The sequence below is a fragment of the Pleuronectes platessa genome, chromosome 9 (genome assembly GCF_947347685.1).
Source record: "Pleuronectes platessa chromosome 9, fPlePla1.1, whole genome shotgun sequence".
Lineage (NCBI taxonomy): Eukaryota > Metazoa > Chordata > Actinopteri > Pleuronectiformes > Pleuronectidae > Pleuronectes > Pleuronectes platessa.
The window spans coordinates 6,333,551-6,352,169 of NC_070634.1; the positions used below are offsets into that span (position 1 = coordinate 6,333,551).

At 39.6% G+C, this 18,619-nt stretch overlaps 1 protein-coding gene across 7 annotated transcripts in view; it reads left to right on the forward strand.

Moving 5' to 3' along the window:
• The window catches only part of lpp (LIM domain containing preferred translocation partner in lipoma), a 143,927-nt gene that overhangs the window by 82,773 nt on the left and 42,535 nt on the right, over window positions 1-18,619 (forward strand). For all 7 annotated transcript variants that reach the window (XM_053429856.1, XM_053429853.1, XM_053429860.1 and 4 more), the window contains one exon: window positions 2,601-3,197. In XM_053429856.1, the coding sequence (XP_053285831.1) occupies window positions 2,601-3,197 (597 nt within the window). The remainder of the gene's footprint in view (window positions 1-2,600; window positions 3,198-18,619) is intronic.

An 18,619-nucleotide genomic window follows, 5' to 3' on the forward strand; every position in this document is an offset into this window, starting at 1 on the left:
TATCATGAAATCACAATCACCTATTGTCCTCCAAAATCTTCATAACAGCACGAGGGAGCCTTTTTCTCACTAGGACAAAACATCAATTTGTATAATGAACAACAAAAGCCACCTTTTAGCAGACTTGGGTCACATGACCTGACAACATATGAAAATGCTTGACAGTTTTATTAATGAGCTAATCTCAGTAACACCATGTACCATAAGATGATATAATGGATTTGTTCCAATTACTAGTGACCAGAACTGTGTTAAACGTTTTGTTGAATCTGTGTACTTATATTACTCTAAATGTTTCCAACAATGTTCAAACCCAGGGAAACCCCAGATTCAAGTTAAGGGGACAATTCGTATTGGTCGCCTTTTAGTCCCATCAAATCTACGTTTGGCTTTACCCGTCTCTGCCATAACAACCGGGACAAAAGACTTATGATGAGAAAATGACCGACCTGGTTAACATAAGTGAACAGCTTCATATCCATCCTAATTGAGGCAATATACTGACGAGCTGCCCAATTCATTCCAAATTAATGCTGCCATTCAATTAGGCCATTGGTGGAAAACATGAAGGACCACTGAAGAAAAAACTTAAAATTGAATAGCCAAATAAACATATTGCTGCCAGGATCTAATCTCTGACCTCCCTCTTTATCATCGACAGGTCAAAGGCATACAGCAGCTTTAATGATCGTTTAGTTAATATGAAAATTCTTGCCACTACACAGACATCTCTGGTTGAGATTGTGTGCATTTGATTAGTTTCATCACCCCCGGAAAGAGATGAATCCATTCTCTTAATGTAATTTGTGGAAAATTTACCATGACAGTGTAATTATTTTGAGGGGACCAATTTGCATTTCCAGTGCTCGGTTAACTAAAATGTTACTGTAGGTTCTGAGACCTTGAAGATAAATTAATAATCTGGAGTATTTAAAACCCATGAAACATTCAAATTAAGTAATTTCACTTCCTAAAGGGCATAGTGGAGATTTTGCCATACATATGCAGACAGACACAATTTTAAGTAAACATCAGCGCTAATCACTGAGACAGAATTCTGAGTGAGAGCAGGGAATATTTTCTGGAGCTTTTAATGGTTCCTTAGGGGCTTCCCTCTGACTTAGATTCGATGCAATTTAGACAAAGTTGATGCATGCACCTCTTTTGCCAAAACTTGGAATTCTGTTTTATCTCCGTACACTATTAGGATCACAGACGTTTTACTGTGCACTATCACTGATAGTACAGCAACAGAAGGGTTTCTATTCAGTTGGGGCAAGGAGTTTCAAGGGAGCGTTGCTGAGCTGCAAACCCCAGCTGTCTGTGACATTTCTCTGCAGCAGGCTTTGATCAGCTTTTAAGAGAAATCGATTGGAATTGTTGCTCTGCCCCAATTTAGAAGACGTCTCATCCAACCGAGTTGCAAAGGGTCTAAAGACTACAAGTTTTCATTTTTGTTCCCCCAGTAATGCAAATTTAGTAATTGACTCTGAATTTTGGCTTCAGGCAATAACCTAATAAGGCCATCCAAGGTTAATGATAGACCCTTTTTAGACTGGCTGAACGTCTGACACCGATATGTAGTGGTAGTGAAAAACAATTATTACTTACATGAGAAGACACCCAGGGCAGAAGCCTCTGACATCTGAGTGAAACGCTGTTACACTGTGTATTATTAGCTGCTGTGTTTAGCTACAGTTTTGCCTGTGCATCATGTGTAGCCATTGGACATGAGATGCCTCAGTCTTTCAGATGTCAGAATCGCAGCAGCGGGTTGTGTTGCTGCTTTACAGCCGTCTCTTCCCAGGAGCACAAGTGCCACAAATCTTTGTGATTTAACATCTTTCACATCCAAGCAGCTGGAGTCAGCACAAGTGTCATGTGCCATTGCCAATCTGCTATCATGGCTTCCTCTGCCAAACAATTTATCCTTTCCCCTCTGGCTTTATTAGCCATAAATTATGGGTGATCGCGACAGTGTAGAGCCTCTGCTGTCGAGGTAGCCTTGTAATTGACTCTGGGAAGGCCGAGTGGATAATGATTTGAGCATAAACTACCTTATCATTAAATAACTGTTCATCTATTGTAGTTTCACCATTTAGCAGGTTTTCATTTATCAAAGTTTTTACTTCATGTTGTTATAAGCCCATTAAAATTGTCACCCACTCCACTATTATGTGGACTTTATACACATTCGTGGTCCCCGGAAGATAGATAATCATGTCCTATGACTTTTTTGTCTACTGCTGTATTATGGCCCAAACTTAGAGTTTTCCGGTATTTTGGTTTATGACATTGCCGTCATCCACATGTGCTTGTGTATTACCAAAATATTTTCTAACGTGTTGAACTAAAATGATGGTGAAGATTTAAACCCACTTGACACAGCCCTTATCATCAGTATGTCAGGACAGTCATCATGAGCATGTTGACCTGCTTATGTTAAAATGTTCAATTTATTGTTTGTTAAATTCTTTGTCTCATGTGAAAAATGCATGGCTTTGTTCTGAGGGGTCTAATGCCAGCCCCATGTTAAGTGGGAACTTAAGTTATCTGGAAGTTTGCATTAACTGGAGCACATATTTTCTGGTGTTTTTCAGAACTCTGTATCCTCAGCAACCTCTTCTCCCAGTGCTCCTGTAACTGGTTACAAGCGTATGGTCATTCCAACTCAGCCACCCCTTACTGCAACTAAGAAGTCTACACCCAAAGCTCCGATTCCTGGGGGAGTCTATGCTACCCTCCCTTCCTCTGGCAGCCCGGCAACCAAGCCTCAAAGTCACATGGCTCCTCAGCCTGTCCCAGCCTCCTACGCTACAGCTTCAACCCCAAGCCAGCCCACTTTTAATGTCCAGGTGAGGTCAGCCCAGCCCGGCCCACAGCATCAAGCCCCTGGAGGTCACCATTTTGGCCAGCAGCCCATTCGCAGCCCTGCACAGGTCCAGTATATGCCTGCCCAGCCCCGAGGTCCTGACTTTGCCTACGGACCACCACAGCCTGGCTTCTCCCCTATGAGTCAAGGTGCATATCAAGAACAGCACCATCCAGGAGTAGCTCAAGCTGGTGGGCTAAGCTCAAGGAGACCTGAACCTGCCCCCACCCAAGCATACCAGCCTCCTGGCCCCAAGAAGACCTACATCACAGATGCACCACCAAGCCTGGCTTCCTACACTTCTGGACCAACTGTCCCACCAAAGGTAAGAATATTCATAAGTATGATACTTAATTTGTTATTGTAATCAAATTTAAAGTAAAGACATATTTCTAGCTGATAATAGGTAAAAAAGCTATTTTCCCTGCGTATTGCTGCAGTTGTTCACACATACAACATGACACAATCACTGCAAATCAATCCAATCATTTGATAATCCACCCTTTAATTAATTGATTATTTTAGACAGTTTTCTTGCACTTTTTCGATCTGATTTGATGGCAGTAGGCAATGAAGTTCAGCCCAGCATCAATTTCCCCAGCTGCTTTTCCCAACTCCTTCTTGAGAATTGAATTCAGAGGCCTTCTCAGGCTAGCTGGGAAATGTAATCCCTCCAGTGTGTTCTAGGTCTATCCTAGAGCCTTCTCCCACATAGATATCCCTGGAATACCTCCACAGAGAGAAGTCTTGGAGGTTTCCTGATAGGATGACTGAACAACCTCAACTACCTTCTGTGAAAAGCGTAGCTCTTCTACTTAAATCTTTCATGGGACATTTGAACTCCTCTACTTATCTCAAAGGGTGGACCCTGACACATTGGGGGGAAACTGGTTTCCACTATTTCAAGCTTAGTAAAGGGGAAAGTTTAGTATAAGCTATGGTGGCCAAATCCTTCTTTGTCAGTTATTGTTTATTTTTGGTATTTTTTCAGTCATGTTGTATACTATAATATAGATGTAGACATGTTAGTATGTGTACTTGTACAGATATCTTTATGAGGACGGTTTTCCCCCAACATTTTGGGCCCGTCCCCACTTCCTGACCCACTTTAAATGGGCTGATCTAGGGACTTGGTTTTATGGTTAGAATTAGGTTTAGGCATCTACTTTTTCTTTAATGGTTAAGGTTAGGGTAAGGGGCTAGGGAATGCATTATGCCAATGAGTGTCCTCACTAAGATAGATGTACAAACGTGTGTGTTTGTTAGTTTGTGTAGGGGTTGACGTACACAACTACAAGCATGTGTACAAGATTGTGTGTATCAGTGTGGTGTTTACTCTTACAAGATTTTGTGTGCGTTAGTGCGTGTGCATGTGCGTGTGCGTCTCTGTGTACTATATGCATACATTTGTACAGCATCAGATGGCAATGCAGTGGGGAGCTCCTTGCCATCTTTCATTGAACTGCTTAGTATAAACAGTTGTTTTAACCTTTATGAATATTTGAAAGATCCTCTCTGTTGGGGGTTTCCACCATCTGATTCCATTTGTCTCATAAAAGGCAGATTGTATTCAATAGTATATACAGTATCTAACCAGGCTTATGGTTTATAAAATATTAAATAAAATGTTTTCTCCTCAAATGTAAACAGCAATTGTTAGTAAGTCAAGTTTACTGATTAAACTCACAAATTAAAAAACCACATTCAGAATAGATTAATTATTATTTACAGTTTTAAAACAACCATATAAAAACAATTGATGACTCTTCTATTATAGTATATCCACATTTAGCAGAAGCTGGTCCAGAATTGTAATTGACGTTTGCAAACGGAGATTGCTATGGGAATTTCACAGAATGCCTTGCGATTCACCAGCATGAGGGAAGAGAGACCCACAAAGTAATTTGTTCTCGATTAAAAAGGTTTTAAAAAATTACGATAATGGTTGTAATAAAAATCTTACTTTAATATAATTTCAATGTATTATGGTCATTCATTTCACAGCAACCTTAACAAATGTCATGTCAAATCTTAGCACCCAATCCACAGAGATATACACACAGACTGTATTCAGAAACTGTGCCTTAAAATGATTCTATAACTTAACAACTAAAAAGTCAGCTCACAGCCCACCCACACCAACCGTCCAACCTTTTGGATTTGGTGATGACCTGAAATCTGCTATTTTGACACTTTCTAACGTAAGTCTTCGGCCTACTCCTGGTTTACTTTTATCTTAATTTATGTTTACCCTCTTATTAGTTGAATAGTATTTTGAGTTATACTTGGACAGAAAACCTGTTAATTTTTTTATTGCTGAATGTGGACTGCAAACTTACTCATTGTTAACCACTGGCTGGAGTTAGAGCTCTGAAAAATAAGCTGGCTGCTTGATTACTTTGTTTCTATAGTTGCTGCCCAGCAAAGCATATATCCAGAATAATTTCTATATATTACGGTGGCCCTGAGATCACAACGCACCGCAACTTACATACAGGTAGACAAACACAAGCAAAGTAAGAAAACATCTTCATCAATTTGACAACACAAAACAACACAACACATTACGCACAACACAACATATTACAGAAGCGCGCTGCAATTACAAAAACGCGCTGCAATAACAGAAAACGACAACGGAAGTTTATCCAGGGGACACCTAAAAGCGATGGACACACCCGATTGTTTAATTTTGTGTATTTCGTTGTATTTGGTATTCTTGAATTGGCAGGCTAATAGTAAGAAAAACGTCAACACTCTGTCAACATTAGACATCTGCAGTAATACCTGAATCATGTGATCACATTTTCCACTATCAGACGGACACCGACTTTAACAACTCCAAACTGCGGCAACAACAACCGGACGTGTCCATGACTTTAAGGTTTCCCCTGGAAACACTTCTGTTGTCGTTTTATGTAACTTCAGCGCATTTCTGTAATGTGTTGTGTTGTCAAATCGATGAAGATGTTTTCCACTGTAATATATACCGTTTGCAAGCAGAGCGCTGGAGGTAGGGGCAGCAAGTGGCAACTCCATCACTGGACCTGGTCAGGACAATATTAAGGACAGTTGCTGTGACCCTGTGTTTTACCAAGCTATGGTACAAGTCTATAAGTCATTACTTGTAGTTGACTTGGCCCTGCAACACTCAGTAAACAACTAACAGCAGAGAGGCTCAGAGCACAATTTCATACAAATGTCAAATAGGGTAAAATGGTCAAGGGTCAATGGTTAAAGGTCATCATAACTGCGACAGCACCGTGTTCTGCAACAACACATTTTTGGCCATTACTCAATGTCATAATTCTGGAACAGGAGGGGAGATTGTGACCATATTTCCTGCAACTTGACTGATTGGCTGAGGCATACAACAACGACAGAGTTGTTCTAGTTAAATTCAACCATCCATTCCATGATTGTGTCATATGTGCACTATTTAATACACAAATTTAATATATCATTATTTAACATAAATAACGGTTGTAAAGTTAAAAAGCACTTCAGTGAATATTGGACTCAAGCCTTCTCAAACAATGCAAGATGTTGAATGCGGCACTACCTTTTTATAGAACTGTATCTGATTGGGAAGAATACAAAATTACTGTCATCCCTTAGAACATAGTAGTCAATGCCACAGAGACATCTATTCTCATCTCTATATCCAGCCGTCGACAATCTCTGGAAATTGCAAGGCCCATGAGTTTTCTTTAATTCAAGGATTTTATGCTGGTTCCAAATACAAACTGGGCCTCCCAGCCTCTGGGAATTGCTCATCAAGGACTGTACTTTACTAAATACAAATTAGCTTCAACATTGCTCTGAGTATCTTAAAAATAATCTAATTATATTTGTTCAAAACAAAAGTCTACATTTGCTTGAAAAGCTCTCTTTGGTCCCAGTATGATGCATTATTAAAAAACAAAAGGTGGCGTTTAATAGATTTGTGAGTATCTCTTTGATTTCAGATAAAAGCAAATCACTATCTCTCTCTCTCTCTCTCTCTCTCTCTCTCTCTCTCCCCATATGTATATATATTATATTTACTTTAATAAACACTTAATTCCCAAGGATATGATGTAGTGTAGCATGATAATGGGCTCTGCGTCCTTCCTTCCATACTCCCTAACCCAACCCATGTTTCGCCTGACCCTTCTCTAAAATATCACCAACCTTAGCTCTAATCTGTCCTTTGTGTATTTGTGTCCAGTATGGCCCGATCTTTAAAGCCAAAACAGACTAGAGACTCTATAAAAGCCAGATTAGAATTAAAGCAAAATCTGTCAACTTTGCCTTTATGATAATCACTCTGCTTAACCCAATGTCGTGACATGTTTATTACCTTTGACAAATGGTGTTATATCAGCTTAAATGAAAAAAAGGGTTGTGCCTCTTTTAATCTGTTGTGTAAATAAACCAAAACACAGTCAATTAAATGAACTGTTTACATATTTTTCATAATTATCAAATATTATCTCAAGTTATGTAGAGTTTATGGTGATTTAATGTAATACCCGAGACTTTCTCAGTAGGAGTCTTGTGATTTTGATTGAGGACTTTATTAAAGAGATCATTTCACATAATTGAGTGTATTCATAGAAGGTCAGTGTCATTAGAAGTCCAAGATCGACTCTGTGCATGAAATTCTAGGATCTCGCCTGATCTGCCCTTCCTGTTACCCCACATCACCCAGCACCCAATCCCCTAATGTGTAGTTACTCACACGTCGAGTGAAGGTGTAGGAACATCAACCCGCTCCAAGGACGCTTAATTACCCAAATCCACCAGTATTTGATCTCTAAAAAAAATTAACAGATTTCATGGCTTCTGGTTAACATACCAACTTCCACGAGTCTCTCAGTCTTTGCAATTGGAGGAAAGCTAAGCTGGATGATGACTTGTGTTATGGCTGAGCTTGAGTGACGTTTGGCAGGGGAGGATTATTTTGAACTATTCAATCCCTGCAGCCAGTTAAAGTTAAAGTCCCCTCGAAGGTCAATGATGGTTTCAACTGTCAAACATGTTTAAATATCTGACATTTCTCAGCCTTCCAGTTCTGGCTACTGTGACTTTTGACCTGCACAGCAGCATTTCCATATGGTTCTATCAGTATTCAGCCAGACGACCTATTTATATGTGTGACCCGACATAAACAACATCAATCTCTAAAATGATGTTGGCAAAACAAGAACTAAAATGTATTGTAAAGAAATACAATTAGTAACAGCAGTGAAAATATATAAAAATGTACTGTTCATTTGCCATTTAAATTTATACTTGACATGGCATTAACATATTATGCTGAAAGTAAAATTCCTGATTTTATATATAATTTATTTTAGCTAGCAAGTGCATGAAATGCATCACAAACTGCACTTGATTATTATTAAACCAACTGAATTGGTAATTTGAAGATAAATGCCTAAAATAAGACTACACCACTTTATTATTATCACCAAAAAGCAACTGGGAGTCTAAACTTACCTGAGATCACATGCGCTTTCCTTGGCATTGAACTGGGAATTTAAGACTTCAGTTGGAAAGGTTAGGTTGAATTGAGTCATATCATTGTTATGCCAATGATCATCTTTGTGTCAGCAGATGATTTGCCCCAGAGGTTACATGTAAATTAGGAACGAAAGGGGGCCCAATATACAACCCTAAGGCACTCCAAAAACAAAAAATGGCATTACCAGATGCTTCTGGGTCTTCCTGGAAGTGCTAACATGGGGTTTTCTTCTTTACTATCTGAATCATATTTTGTTGAGCTGTTCCTTTGGCATTTCTATTTATGCCTTGAAAGACAATCAGGTGTGAACGCTTGCCATCTTTACATCAAACACGACGCCTTCTCCTCAGGGGACTGACCCTAGCTTCCCCAAACTCTAGAGCTGTGTGTGGCTCCTAAAAAAAGCCGGATGTCTGGGTGCAGGATTACAGCTCTGCTTTAGATTTCCAGAGTGAATTCTTCTCCTGGCTCAGCTTTACCACGTGTAACTACAAAGTGAGAGCCTTGGGCTTCAACAAGATGAAGATATTATCCATAATGCTGTGATCTTCTCCCTGTGTATAGATGCACCATGAAACACATTACATTTTGTTCAACAAAACAAACTAATTTTAAATCAAATATTGACTCACTAATAATTGTATTTTTTTTTTAATTTGTTATATATTATACTATATTTCTCTGACCCACTGATCTATTTTCTTTTACTTAACTGCACCATTGCAATATTAAATTGAATTCTCTTCCGAATGTTTTTGTTTGCTTCCCTTTGCAAACTACACAAACCAACAATCTACAAAATGTCCCTCTGGCTACATGAGAAAGAATAGTTCTTTACAATTCCTTAAAGCTACTTCTATTTCTGCTAAACCACAGTAGAAGAACATCTTAATTCTCATCATTTACCTAAGCATATTGGTTTATTTGCTATTCAAATGTCACTGTGTTTCGTTATAGCAATTTCTGCCAAATTTGTGTACAGTGGTGCTTGTGAGCTATGCGAGTGTCTATGTGGGTATGCAAGCAGTGAACCTCAAAATATAATTAGAACACATTCCTTGCAGTTATATCTCAGTGATATTGTCTCCACAGTGCAATTAAAAACAAAATGAGTCATGATTTAGGAATAAAAAAGGACACCCACTCACATCTAAGTATGAGTACTTTACTTACACCTGTGAGTGACTCTGTCTTTTCAAAACTCTGTTTATCTTCTCATACTGCTTAAGAAAATAAGATTACAGAAAGAAGCACAAATAATAGCTGATTTGCACTTTCAATCACATCGTAATTCATTCTCTTATAGTCTTTCACCTGAAGTGAACTTTTTAACAGAAGCAGAGACACTACATATTTGATATGATACTGCATATTAACCCAGTATCTCCTTTGTGTATGTAATAATGATACAAGCAGGACACGTGAGGTCGAAGTCTTGACCTCAGAGATGGATGGTATTCATGTAGGGATTTAGAGGCGCTGTGAGGAGCCCTTCTGTTTGCATTCAGGTACTCACTCAAACCCTTTTTTTGGAAACCATGAGGTCTAAGAAATGTGTTGAATGTGGACACCCCCACCTCCACCATTAACACGTCTTGAGGAATGAAGGCTTTTTTTGTTATTATTATTGGTTTGAAAACCACAGCAGTGGGTCTTTCAAGTCGACTCCTCTTATAAACACAGTAAACACAACCAGACTTCTAAATTCATTAAGATCATAGGCATGTATTTGACTTAAAGCTGCAGCAGACATCAGGTAGGGATGTGCATGACAATTTGTTGTTGATGTTTTGAGACGAGTCTGTGAACTCTACGAGGTGTCAAAATATCGACAGGGAGGTGGGAGCGGTGAGTAGTGCAACAGAATCTGTAAGGTTGAAGGAATCAGCCACAGGAGTCTATGATTTTAAAAAGCTGTTTGTAACTTAATTTATTTACTGTATATTTACACAGCAGATACACTTAACCGTTTATGTCATACCACACTGTATTTACTAAAATTAGCAACAAAAGTAGATTATGTGGATAGTGTAAATATAATTATGGTTATGTAAACAGGAATCCATGCAGAGACCCTGTCACATGCTACAGAAAACACCACATGAGGCGGTTAGATATTCTCACCATCATTGCTCATGTTATTTTGTAATATAAATCCCACCAGCACGTATCAGCTGACTGACTTATAACTTTGTTGATCATTATGTGACAGTGATCTGTGATCAGCTGCATCCCTCTCGCATTGCACGGTTACAAGCAAGTGTTTGTAATTATTGCAGTGCCTACAACCACATAATTGTTTGACATGATGTTTCGTGGTGGGTCCAATCACGATCTGGTTACCGAACGCCTCACACACTAAAGGTCAGCTCACTAGAGCCGAACCTTGAGGTCAGTGATGGAACATGGATCTCCTTATGTTTCACTTTCTCATGCCCACGTGTCAGAAACATTTCCTTCCAGTAGCTACTTCCAGGCCTCGAGCTGTGACAAACCTCTAAGGCAAATATAGCTCCAAGCGACAGAAAAAGTAATCAGGCCCATTATGGGAAACTGGCGCATTAGCAGCATTGCTAAATATGTGATTAGGTGATTGATTATCATGATAGGTCTCTACAAATATATTTTAAGTTATATTAGTTATTTTTCTACATAATTATGGTCAGTTACAGGAAAAGGGTCACATTTATTATTATTATTATTATTATTATGTATTTGCTTATTTAAAGGGGCTTTCCACAGCAAAACCATAATGTGGACTGCTACATTAATTAAAGAATTACAATTTAATTGAGGTTTTAAATGATTTATTAGTATTAATGACAAACTCATACAGTGAACACCAGATTTATCCAGATTTACTGTTTGTTATAGAAACCAATGGTTGGAATATTAAAGGTGCACAGTGGAGTTTATGAGCCACTTGTAGTTTTATGGGCCATGTTTTTGATGAGCAGATTTTGTTTGCACTGCACAACACATGTTTCTGCCAGTGGTTTCAGGCTATTTGACAGTTGGTAGTGGCAATGAGCCAGTGAGTAGTAAAGCTTGTACAATTAAGAATGTAAACAGACCTCTGTCTGTTTACAAGACGCTAAATTAAAAATGATGAGTGCCGACCGACAAAAATGTATTAACAAAAATCATCAGCGGACGCAGATAATTAAGTAACACTTTGAATAGGATCATGCGCAGTAGCTAACAGAAAGCGATGCGTCTTTAGGCAAGGCTTTATAGAGCACCTTTCATACACAGAAGTAGATTCAATGTGCTGAACTGTCTTTATAAGTGTTGTTTGACTGTTTCATTGCAAAAGAGAGGTCTCATTTCTCTAGAGTGGGAACAAAGAAAGAGGTATAGAGAGAGAGGGGGAAGGAAGGAAGGATGGATGTCATCACTTTAAGGTGGAAGGAAGGATGGACAGATGAACCTCATGTCACTTTGTGATGGAAGGATGGATTGATGGTAGGCATGTTATTTAATGACAGAAAGACGGACGGACGTCTCGTCACTTCATGCTAGAAAGAAGGTATAATCACATTTGCTGTTCTTTAGTTTACAGATGTTGACCTTCACTTCAGTCATTCTAAACGGCATTTAATAACACAGCTGGACTGCTAACAAACAAATGTCAAAAAACCCATGCAGGTTCCCATGAGTGTTTTCTTTGGGAAAGGGCAGAAGTTGATGGTGAGCATTCCCGAGAAATACCCCAGTTCTGTTTCCCAGCATTAATCTCAAGTGTATACATACACAGATGCCATTTCGAAAAGAAAAAAAAAATTGATGTATAGAGCGTTAAACTGTAATTATCAACCAAACCTGGCAATGTGAACTGACTCAACATGAGATAAAGACCAGTTTAAGGCTTTGATTTATCTTCATTTTTGGTCTCACTTCGAGGTAAAGTGCTTTTCATCCGCATTCTTTTTTATTAGCTGTTGATTGGCCGGTTCATCTGGTCAGTGGTAACCCTCAGTATATCAGAAGTGTTTGTCACATAACCGCTCATAAATAATAGCCCCTGCCACCCCAGCCTCAGCCGGCCCCCTCTGAGACTAGCAGCACGGCTGGTAAATAACTGGCTGGATCGATAACTGTCATTGCAGTTCAGTGAGCTCCAGCAATCTAAAATGTCTGAGAGCGGTTTGTGTGTTCTGTTGTTGTGCGCCTCTCCTCGCTGGCCCGTAGGCCATAGTCCTGCAGTTTATTGAGATTATTCTGCCTTCATAAAAACAGTAAGTTGATGATGCTGTGGTGTGCAGGGTGACAGTTGGATGACCTCTCCTCATCCACTGAATGTCACATGAAAACCAGAAATTCCTTTATAAAGTGCCTGTATTCCAGCAGTGTTGCTTACTTATTTAAGACAGTTCACTTTCAAGTAGTTAAACATTTTAGTGAGAGTAAAAAAGCAAAGTTATGTTAAAAAAAGTATTTTATGAATTTACTTTTGGTTAATGAAGAAAAGCACTAGTCACATGACTGACACTCTTGACCTTGTGAGTTGATTCAAGCATTTTGCTCACTAAGTACAATTTACAGGAAGAAATTGTCATCTGGTTCAGTCAGAAACCAGGCCGCCAAAATCACCTGCATAAACAGTGGCCCCTGCTGGCTTCTCCTGGATATGGTCTCCTGTCAGTGTTGACACCTCTTCGCCCACAAACAAGTCTCCTCTGTTTTTGTGTTTGAGTGCTGCTGAGGTCGGATCTCTCTCCGCCCTCCTTACATCCACATCTGTCCACAGAAGAACTCTCATCCGCCCCTGGCTCCGACTCCATGAAACGTGTGCACTTTCTAAACATTTTCTCTCATCAGGAAAGCGTCTGTGAGTGGATCCGGATTTTTGTATTCTCCAGTCCAGCAATTTGGCGGTAGTGTTTGGTCAGGAGATATCCTCCAGGGTGTCATTCAGATAAACCACGTGGCCGTTTAGGTGGAAAGCAGAGTGATATATCATGGTTTGCCTCAGAGGCAAAATTACACAGGAGATCGACAACACTGTGTATTACAAAAGGGAAGTGCAGGTTGCCAATACATCGATTTGAAGACATAACCTGCATGAATCTTCATTATGTCCACCGCGCGTGTTTAAATATAGATCTGGGTGACCGCGTGAGGAAACGGCAGGGACAACTGCATCCTGTGTAATGTAGTGTTTGCTACATTCACAGGATTGTAATGGTACACAAAGAGATGCCAAATAAGTTCCATCTCCGTCCCAACAATTTGTGCTGTCATTTGTTGTTGTTGTAGTTTTTTTTTTTTGTTAGGTTTTTTTTTTTTCAGATTGCTTGTGGCACCCCTCTCTACACTCTCAGATTTTCAAATATCTGTTTGCAGGGGGATGTGTCAGTTCCTAACAGATGACCTAGTTTTTACTCACGCACAATCTTACAAACATTGAGAGGCCCCTCTACATACATTACATGTCGGTGAGCGCTCTGATGTTCATCCCTTTAAATGAATTCACTTTACAGCCAGATATTTGAATGGCTGTGAAAAATGTCAATTATGGAAAAGGTTAATTTTTAATTATCGCTGGCTGCTCTGTACACAGCTGCTCTACAGTTGCCTGCTATTTTTTTCCCCAGCATTTAATTGGAGCTGAAACAGCATGACCTATTTTGTTTGGAGAGAATGTATACTTTATCTGTGCCTCCTCAAAAGGTGGCCTTGAGCTTAATTTGCAGCGCAGCCATGCTTCTTCTCCAAATGTAATGCATTACAGATTACTCATAACCTGTTTAACATTGCGAGCAGAAAATTCATCTACTGGATTACATAAAGCCACTCACATGTGATTCCTCTCACAGACTTAACACGTTCTTCAATTAAACATGCAGCTGCCAGAAGAATGACAAAGCACAGATCCACAAAAAAAATGTTTTGTCCCGACAAAGCTCTTGGATATGAAGTGGGCAACCAACTGTGTTATAAGCAGTATAAGCAGGTGTCCATAACTCTCAGCTCTGTCCACTCCATCTTGTGAATGAATCACAATACTCAGGTTTCTATTAAAAAGCGATGCTGTGTCACCATGTCACAAATAATATCTGTCTCTGCACTTTATCACTGTGTGCTGTGAATCAAACAAAGCCATCCACTTTAAACAGATGCCTCATACACTCATTTAAAAAAGAAAGCATCTTAGAGTGTTTAACCCATATGTATGATTCTAGCTACACGACATACTGTAACCCCCTCTGCTCAAAACACTCACTGACACACACACACGCAAACACAGTAACTCAGTGTAAGGATAGTGTGGCTGATCCAGCAATCCTTTCATTGTTTGGTCGCCTAAGCTGCTATAATCACTCGTTTAGTGTTGTGGCAATAAAGGCTTTTTTCCCCCCAAATCGAATACAAAAATGTTCATCAAGAACCGTAACTAATGCAATGGTCCATTTGCTCTTGTTGTGTTCATTACTGATATTATTATTAATAAGCCATTTCCCTTTAAAAGGCTCTGTGTCCATTTCCAATTATACCATTGTGATTTAAGGAGACAAAAGGCAGAATGTCAGATTGTGAGCTGACTAAAGCTTCTCTCTTTTTAAAAGCCTGAGTTAAAGCCGCTGTTCCATTGACACTAAAGAGCATTTTGTATTGTAAAGTCCATCATCATTTAATCTGTGGATAAATATGCCTGTGAGTGATTGTCTTCCTTCAGTTTGTGCTGATCGTGCAGGAAATGCAAAAGCTATTGTAAAAAGGAAGACAATTGTTTTTGGTGGAAGGTGGAATGTTGCGTTCACAGGAAGTAAAGCTTACTGATAGATAGATGAGTGCAGGTTTAGAGGCACAGATTAGTGGTGTTTAGCGGTTGTCTTCCACTGGGCTCGCTCCACAGTGCTTTTACTTTCCCCCTTCTGGTTATCACTTTCAGCTCAGTGGTTTGTGCAGCGGCTCTCAATCTCATTGTCTTTGCACATTGCTTTTGAACCCTGCATAAAAAAGGACTGGCCTAAATAAGAAGATGCATCATGATTCTTCAAACATTAGACGGAAATTTGAAATTCTCTCCTCTTTTTGTGCAATAAAAATGTAAACCATAGTGATATTGCAGCTCTTGGACAAAGACAAAACAGCCATGCATAGCCTAAGTTTATGTTATGTACATGTTTCCCTTCTTTAACATTACAGATTTGTTGATTAAGTGTAACCTTGTCAGTTATTATAACATTGTAGAGGATTTAAGACGGAGAGCCTGCACTGCTGCTTTTATTTGTATTCATGGGAGCTGTACTTACAGAGTAGTCATTGTTTAGCTTTGTCAGAATCAGAGTTCATTAACCGTTTCTCAAATCTGTTGTGAAACTGATTTGTCTCAGAAAAATTCAAAGAAAATTGGGGAAGCACGTTTTTTCAGAAAGGCTGATGAAGGAAATGCTGAATGCGAAAGTGTATTCACATAAGCTTGAGAAACAGAGGGTAGCCCTTTACTCATCCTGTGCTGACAGTACTCAGTACGTTGCATTGATTCTAATCATGACTGATTCTTATAACGACAGAGTGACATAGATAGTTGAAGCTTTTTTACACCAATATTATACACAGGTTATTTAAAAGTGGGTTCCTCGCTTTAAAAGGAAAATTTACTCCTTTCCCATTGAATGTAGAGGAATTTACCTTTCTGTGTTTTTTCCGTGGTGCGTCTTGTTCAACATCACAAATGCAGCAAAAAAATACATCAAAAGAACTATCGATGATAATATGTACCCAGCTTTCATTTTATTAGGTACACATAGCTATAAACCCTGCAGTAAATCGTTACCCTCTTGAAGGTACTGTTGAGTTGCAATGCATTCATCTGAATGTTGTCTCTAACACCTTCATGCGAACCACACATTATAACCTTCAAGAAGATGGGATCTTTTTGGCGTGTTGATAGTTTTTTCCTGAATGAGTTTCAAATATACCTTTTATAAACTGGCAACTCAGTGTATATACTGCTTCTTATTTAAAATAAAGAGAAGAATTGATTATGTCAGCTGCATTTCTATATACACAAAGACACAATGTTCGTCTCATGTGGACATATAACTTAAGTCATCTGTTTTGTGTATAGCAGAGTTGACCTGTCCCACTATTATTCCACCTGCAAATCTGTGCGTTCCCATTGTTCTGCACATGGTGGGTGATGATATGCAAATAGTTCCAGCTTCCTGCTCGCCTGCGCTCCTTTGTTCCTCCTCCACTAACAAAGGTGTAGATCAGATGCCCTGAGAACATTTGTCTCTCCTGTTCACTCTCTATCGCTGCGGTGGAGGCAGGAGACACAGAGCCTGAGGTTTGGTTCTTAGCAGGACATGATGTTGTCAGGGCATCAGGTGAGAGCGCTGCACCGAGCCCCCTCTGCCCGCCCTCACCCTCCGCTCCTCACTTAATCACTTCTGACACAATGCCAATTCCACAGTGGGTGGCGCACACAGCTTTATTCGTAGATGTGGCAGCCACGCGGAGATCAGATCTCCGATTGTGTTCACCTTTCATGCTGTATCAGGTACAGCACGATGGTGCCTTCCACATGTCTCCGTTGTTTTTGGATTGTAAGTGGTCAGGCCTTAAACAACGCTCCAACAACCCTATGATGGCCCATAAGCATGACTTTCAGGGGTATTACAACTGAAAGGCTTTCTGCCATTAAAAAGCAGAGAGCAGATGACCTGAAACTATAAGCCTCGACGTACGGGGGGGGGGGGGGGGGGGGCAGTGGGAAATAGGTGCAGCTGTTAACCCAGTCACTGAATTTAAGCTCCAGCTTCAATGAAACCACATCTGAGTGTCCTGAGGGCGTCGGCAAACAATTTACTGAATTGAGCCAGACATAACTGAAAAGTCATGTCTGCGGCACGTACATGTATAGCCGCTGTATGGCTACTATTGTTGCCTCTGAAAAGTTGAACAGGAACTGCGAAGCAATCATAAAGCATGCAGGGAAGCAATTTCTTTCTCTTATTCAAGTGAAAAATTATTCTGTGCTGTCACAAAAGACTCCTTAACAAGGTGCTTTAAACTCTCTGGCAGTGCACTGCTGCAGGGTGTCAAAAAGTGGATAAGGTATAAATGAAGCTTAAACTCAAAAGTCTGTTTCTGGTAATAGCAGCATTTCATTCCCTCTCCAATGTGCTTTTGATGTCGAGCTAAGATTAACAGTGTTAAATCATTCTCTTCACTGTCTCAAACTCACAACACTGGCATAATGAGCAGAATGTTGAGAACAAGAGAGTTTCTTTGAGGTTTACTTAAACTCTGCGGACTTCTTATATTTTCTTTTGGGCAGGTTGTTGTATTATTATTCAACCCTTGGTATATAAACCCCTATTGACCACTGTGTATTCTTGTGTATTATTTTTAAAAAGTCACGTGATTTGAGGTGACAAAGGAGGAATACCCAACCACTGTTTCTTTCATCTCCTCCTAATCCTCCATTATACAATCCCGGCCATTAATGCTTGAGTGGCTGAGGCGGCGCAAGGTGCTAGGGAATCGAGGGAATCCGGCCGAGCAGGAAGATTTGCACGTCAAACGTGTCGATCCCTGAGAGTTAATGAGGCCTGTTGTTTGGGCTTCCATTATCAGGCTGCTGCATCCCAAGCCAGGCCTGAGCACAAGTCATGCATCATAAAGTTTAGACCCTGCTTGATACATTGTGGACAGTAAGTAGAGCTCAGCAGTTCTCTCCGTCCCTGTAGATAAATGCAGTAGACCATTGAATGTTCTTACAGCAGATACAATATACAATTGCATTACCAGGTTTAATACATATTAAAAAACAAAATATACAAATTTTATACATTACTAGTGCAGGGTGAGTTCAAAACCTGTCTGTTCTCAATGGACTGTTCTCTTGTCCTGTGTTCAAGCTCTGGAACTACTTCAGAATTATCGTCATTAGTGAGTCCTCTTCAATCAGTTCTACAATATACTGTCACTTTTTATTGTTTGTGTGCTGGACGTTGTGTGCAGAGCTTTTTATAAACAGTCTATGGTGCAGAGTGAAGGTAGAAACCTTTATGTTCATCCTCCCTGGTTTGTAACATTTTATAGTCAATGTTTTTGATTAAATGAAAAATGAATTTGTTTCGTTACTTTTCAAGTGAAGTATGAATACTTTACTTAACTGCCGTTATGTTTTAATGCATTCATTTCATGCAGAGGTCTGTTTAGCAATCGACACAATCTTCAGACTCAACTTCACAACTTTTCAAAATAAAAGCTCTCTAACT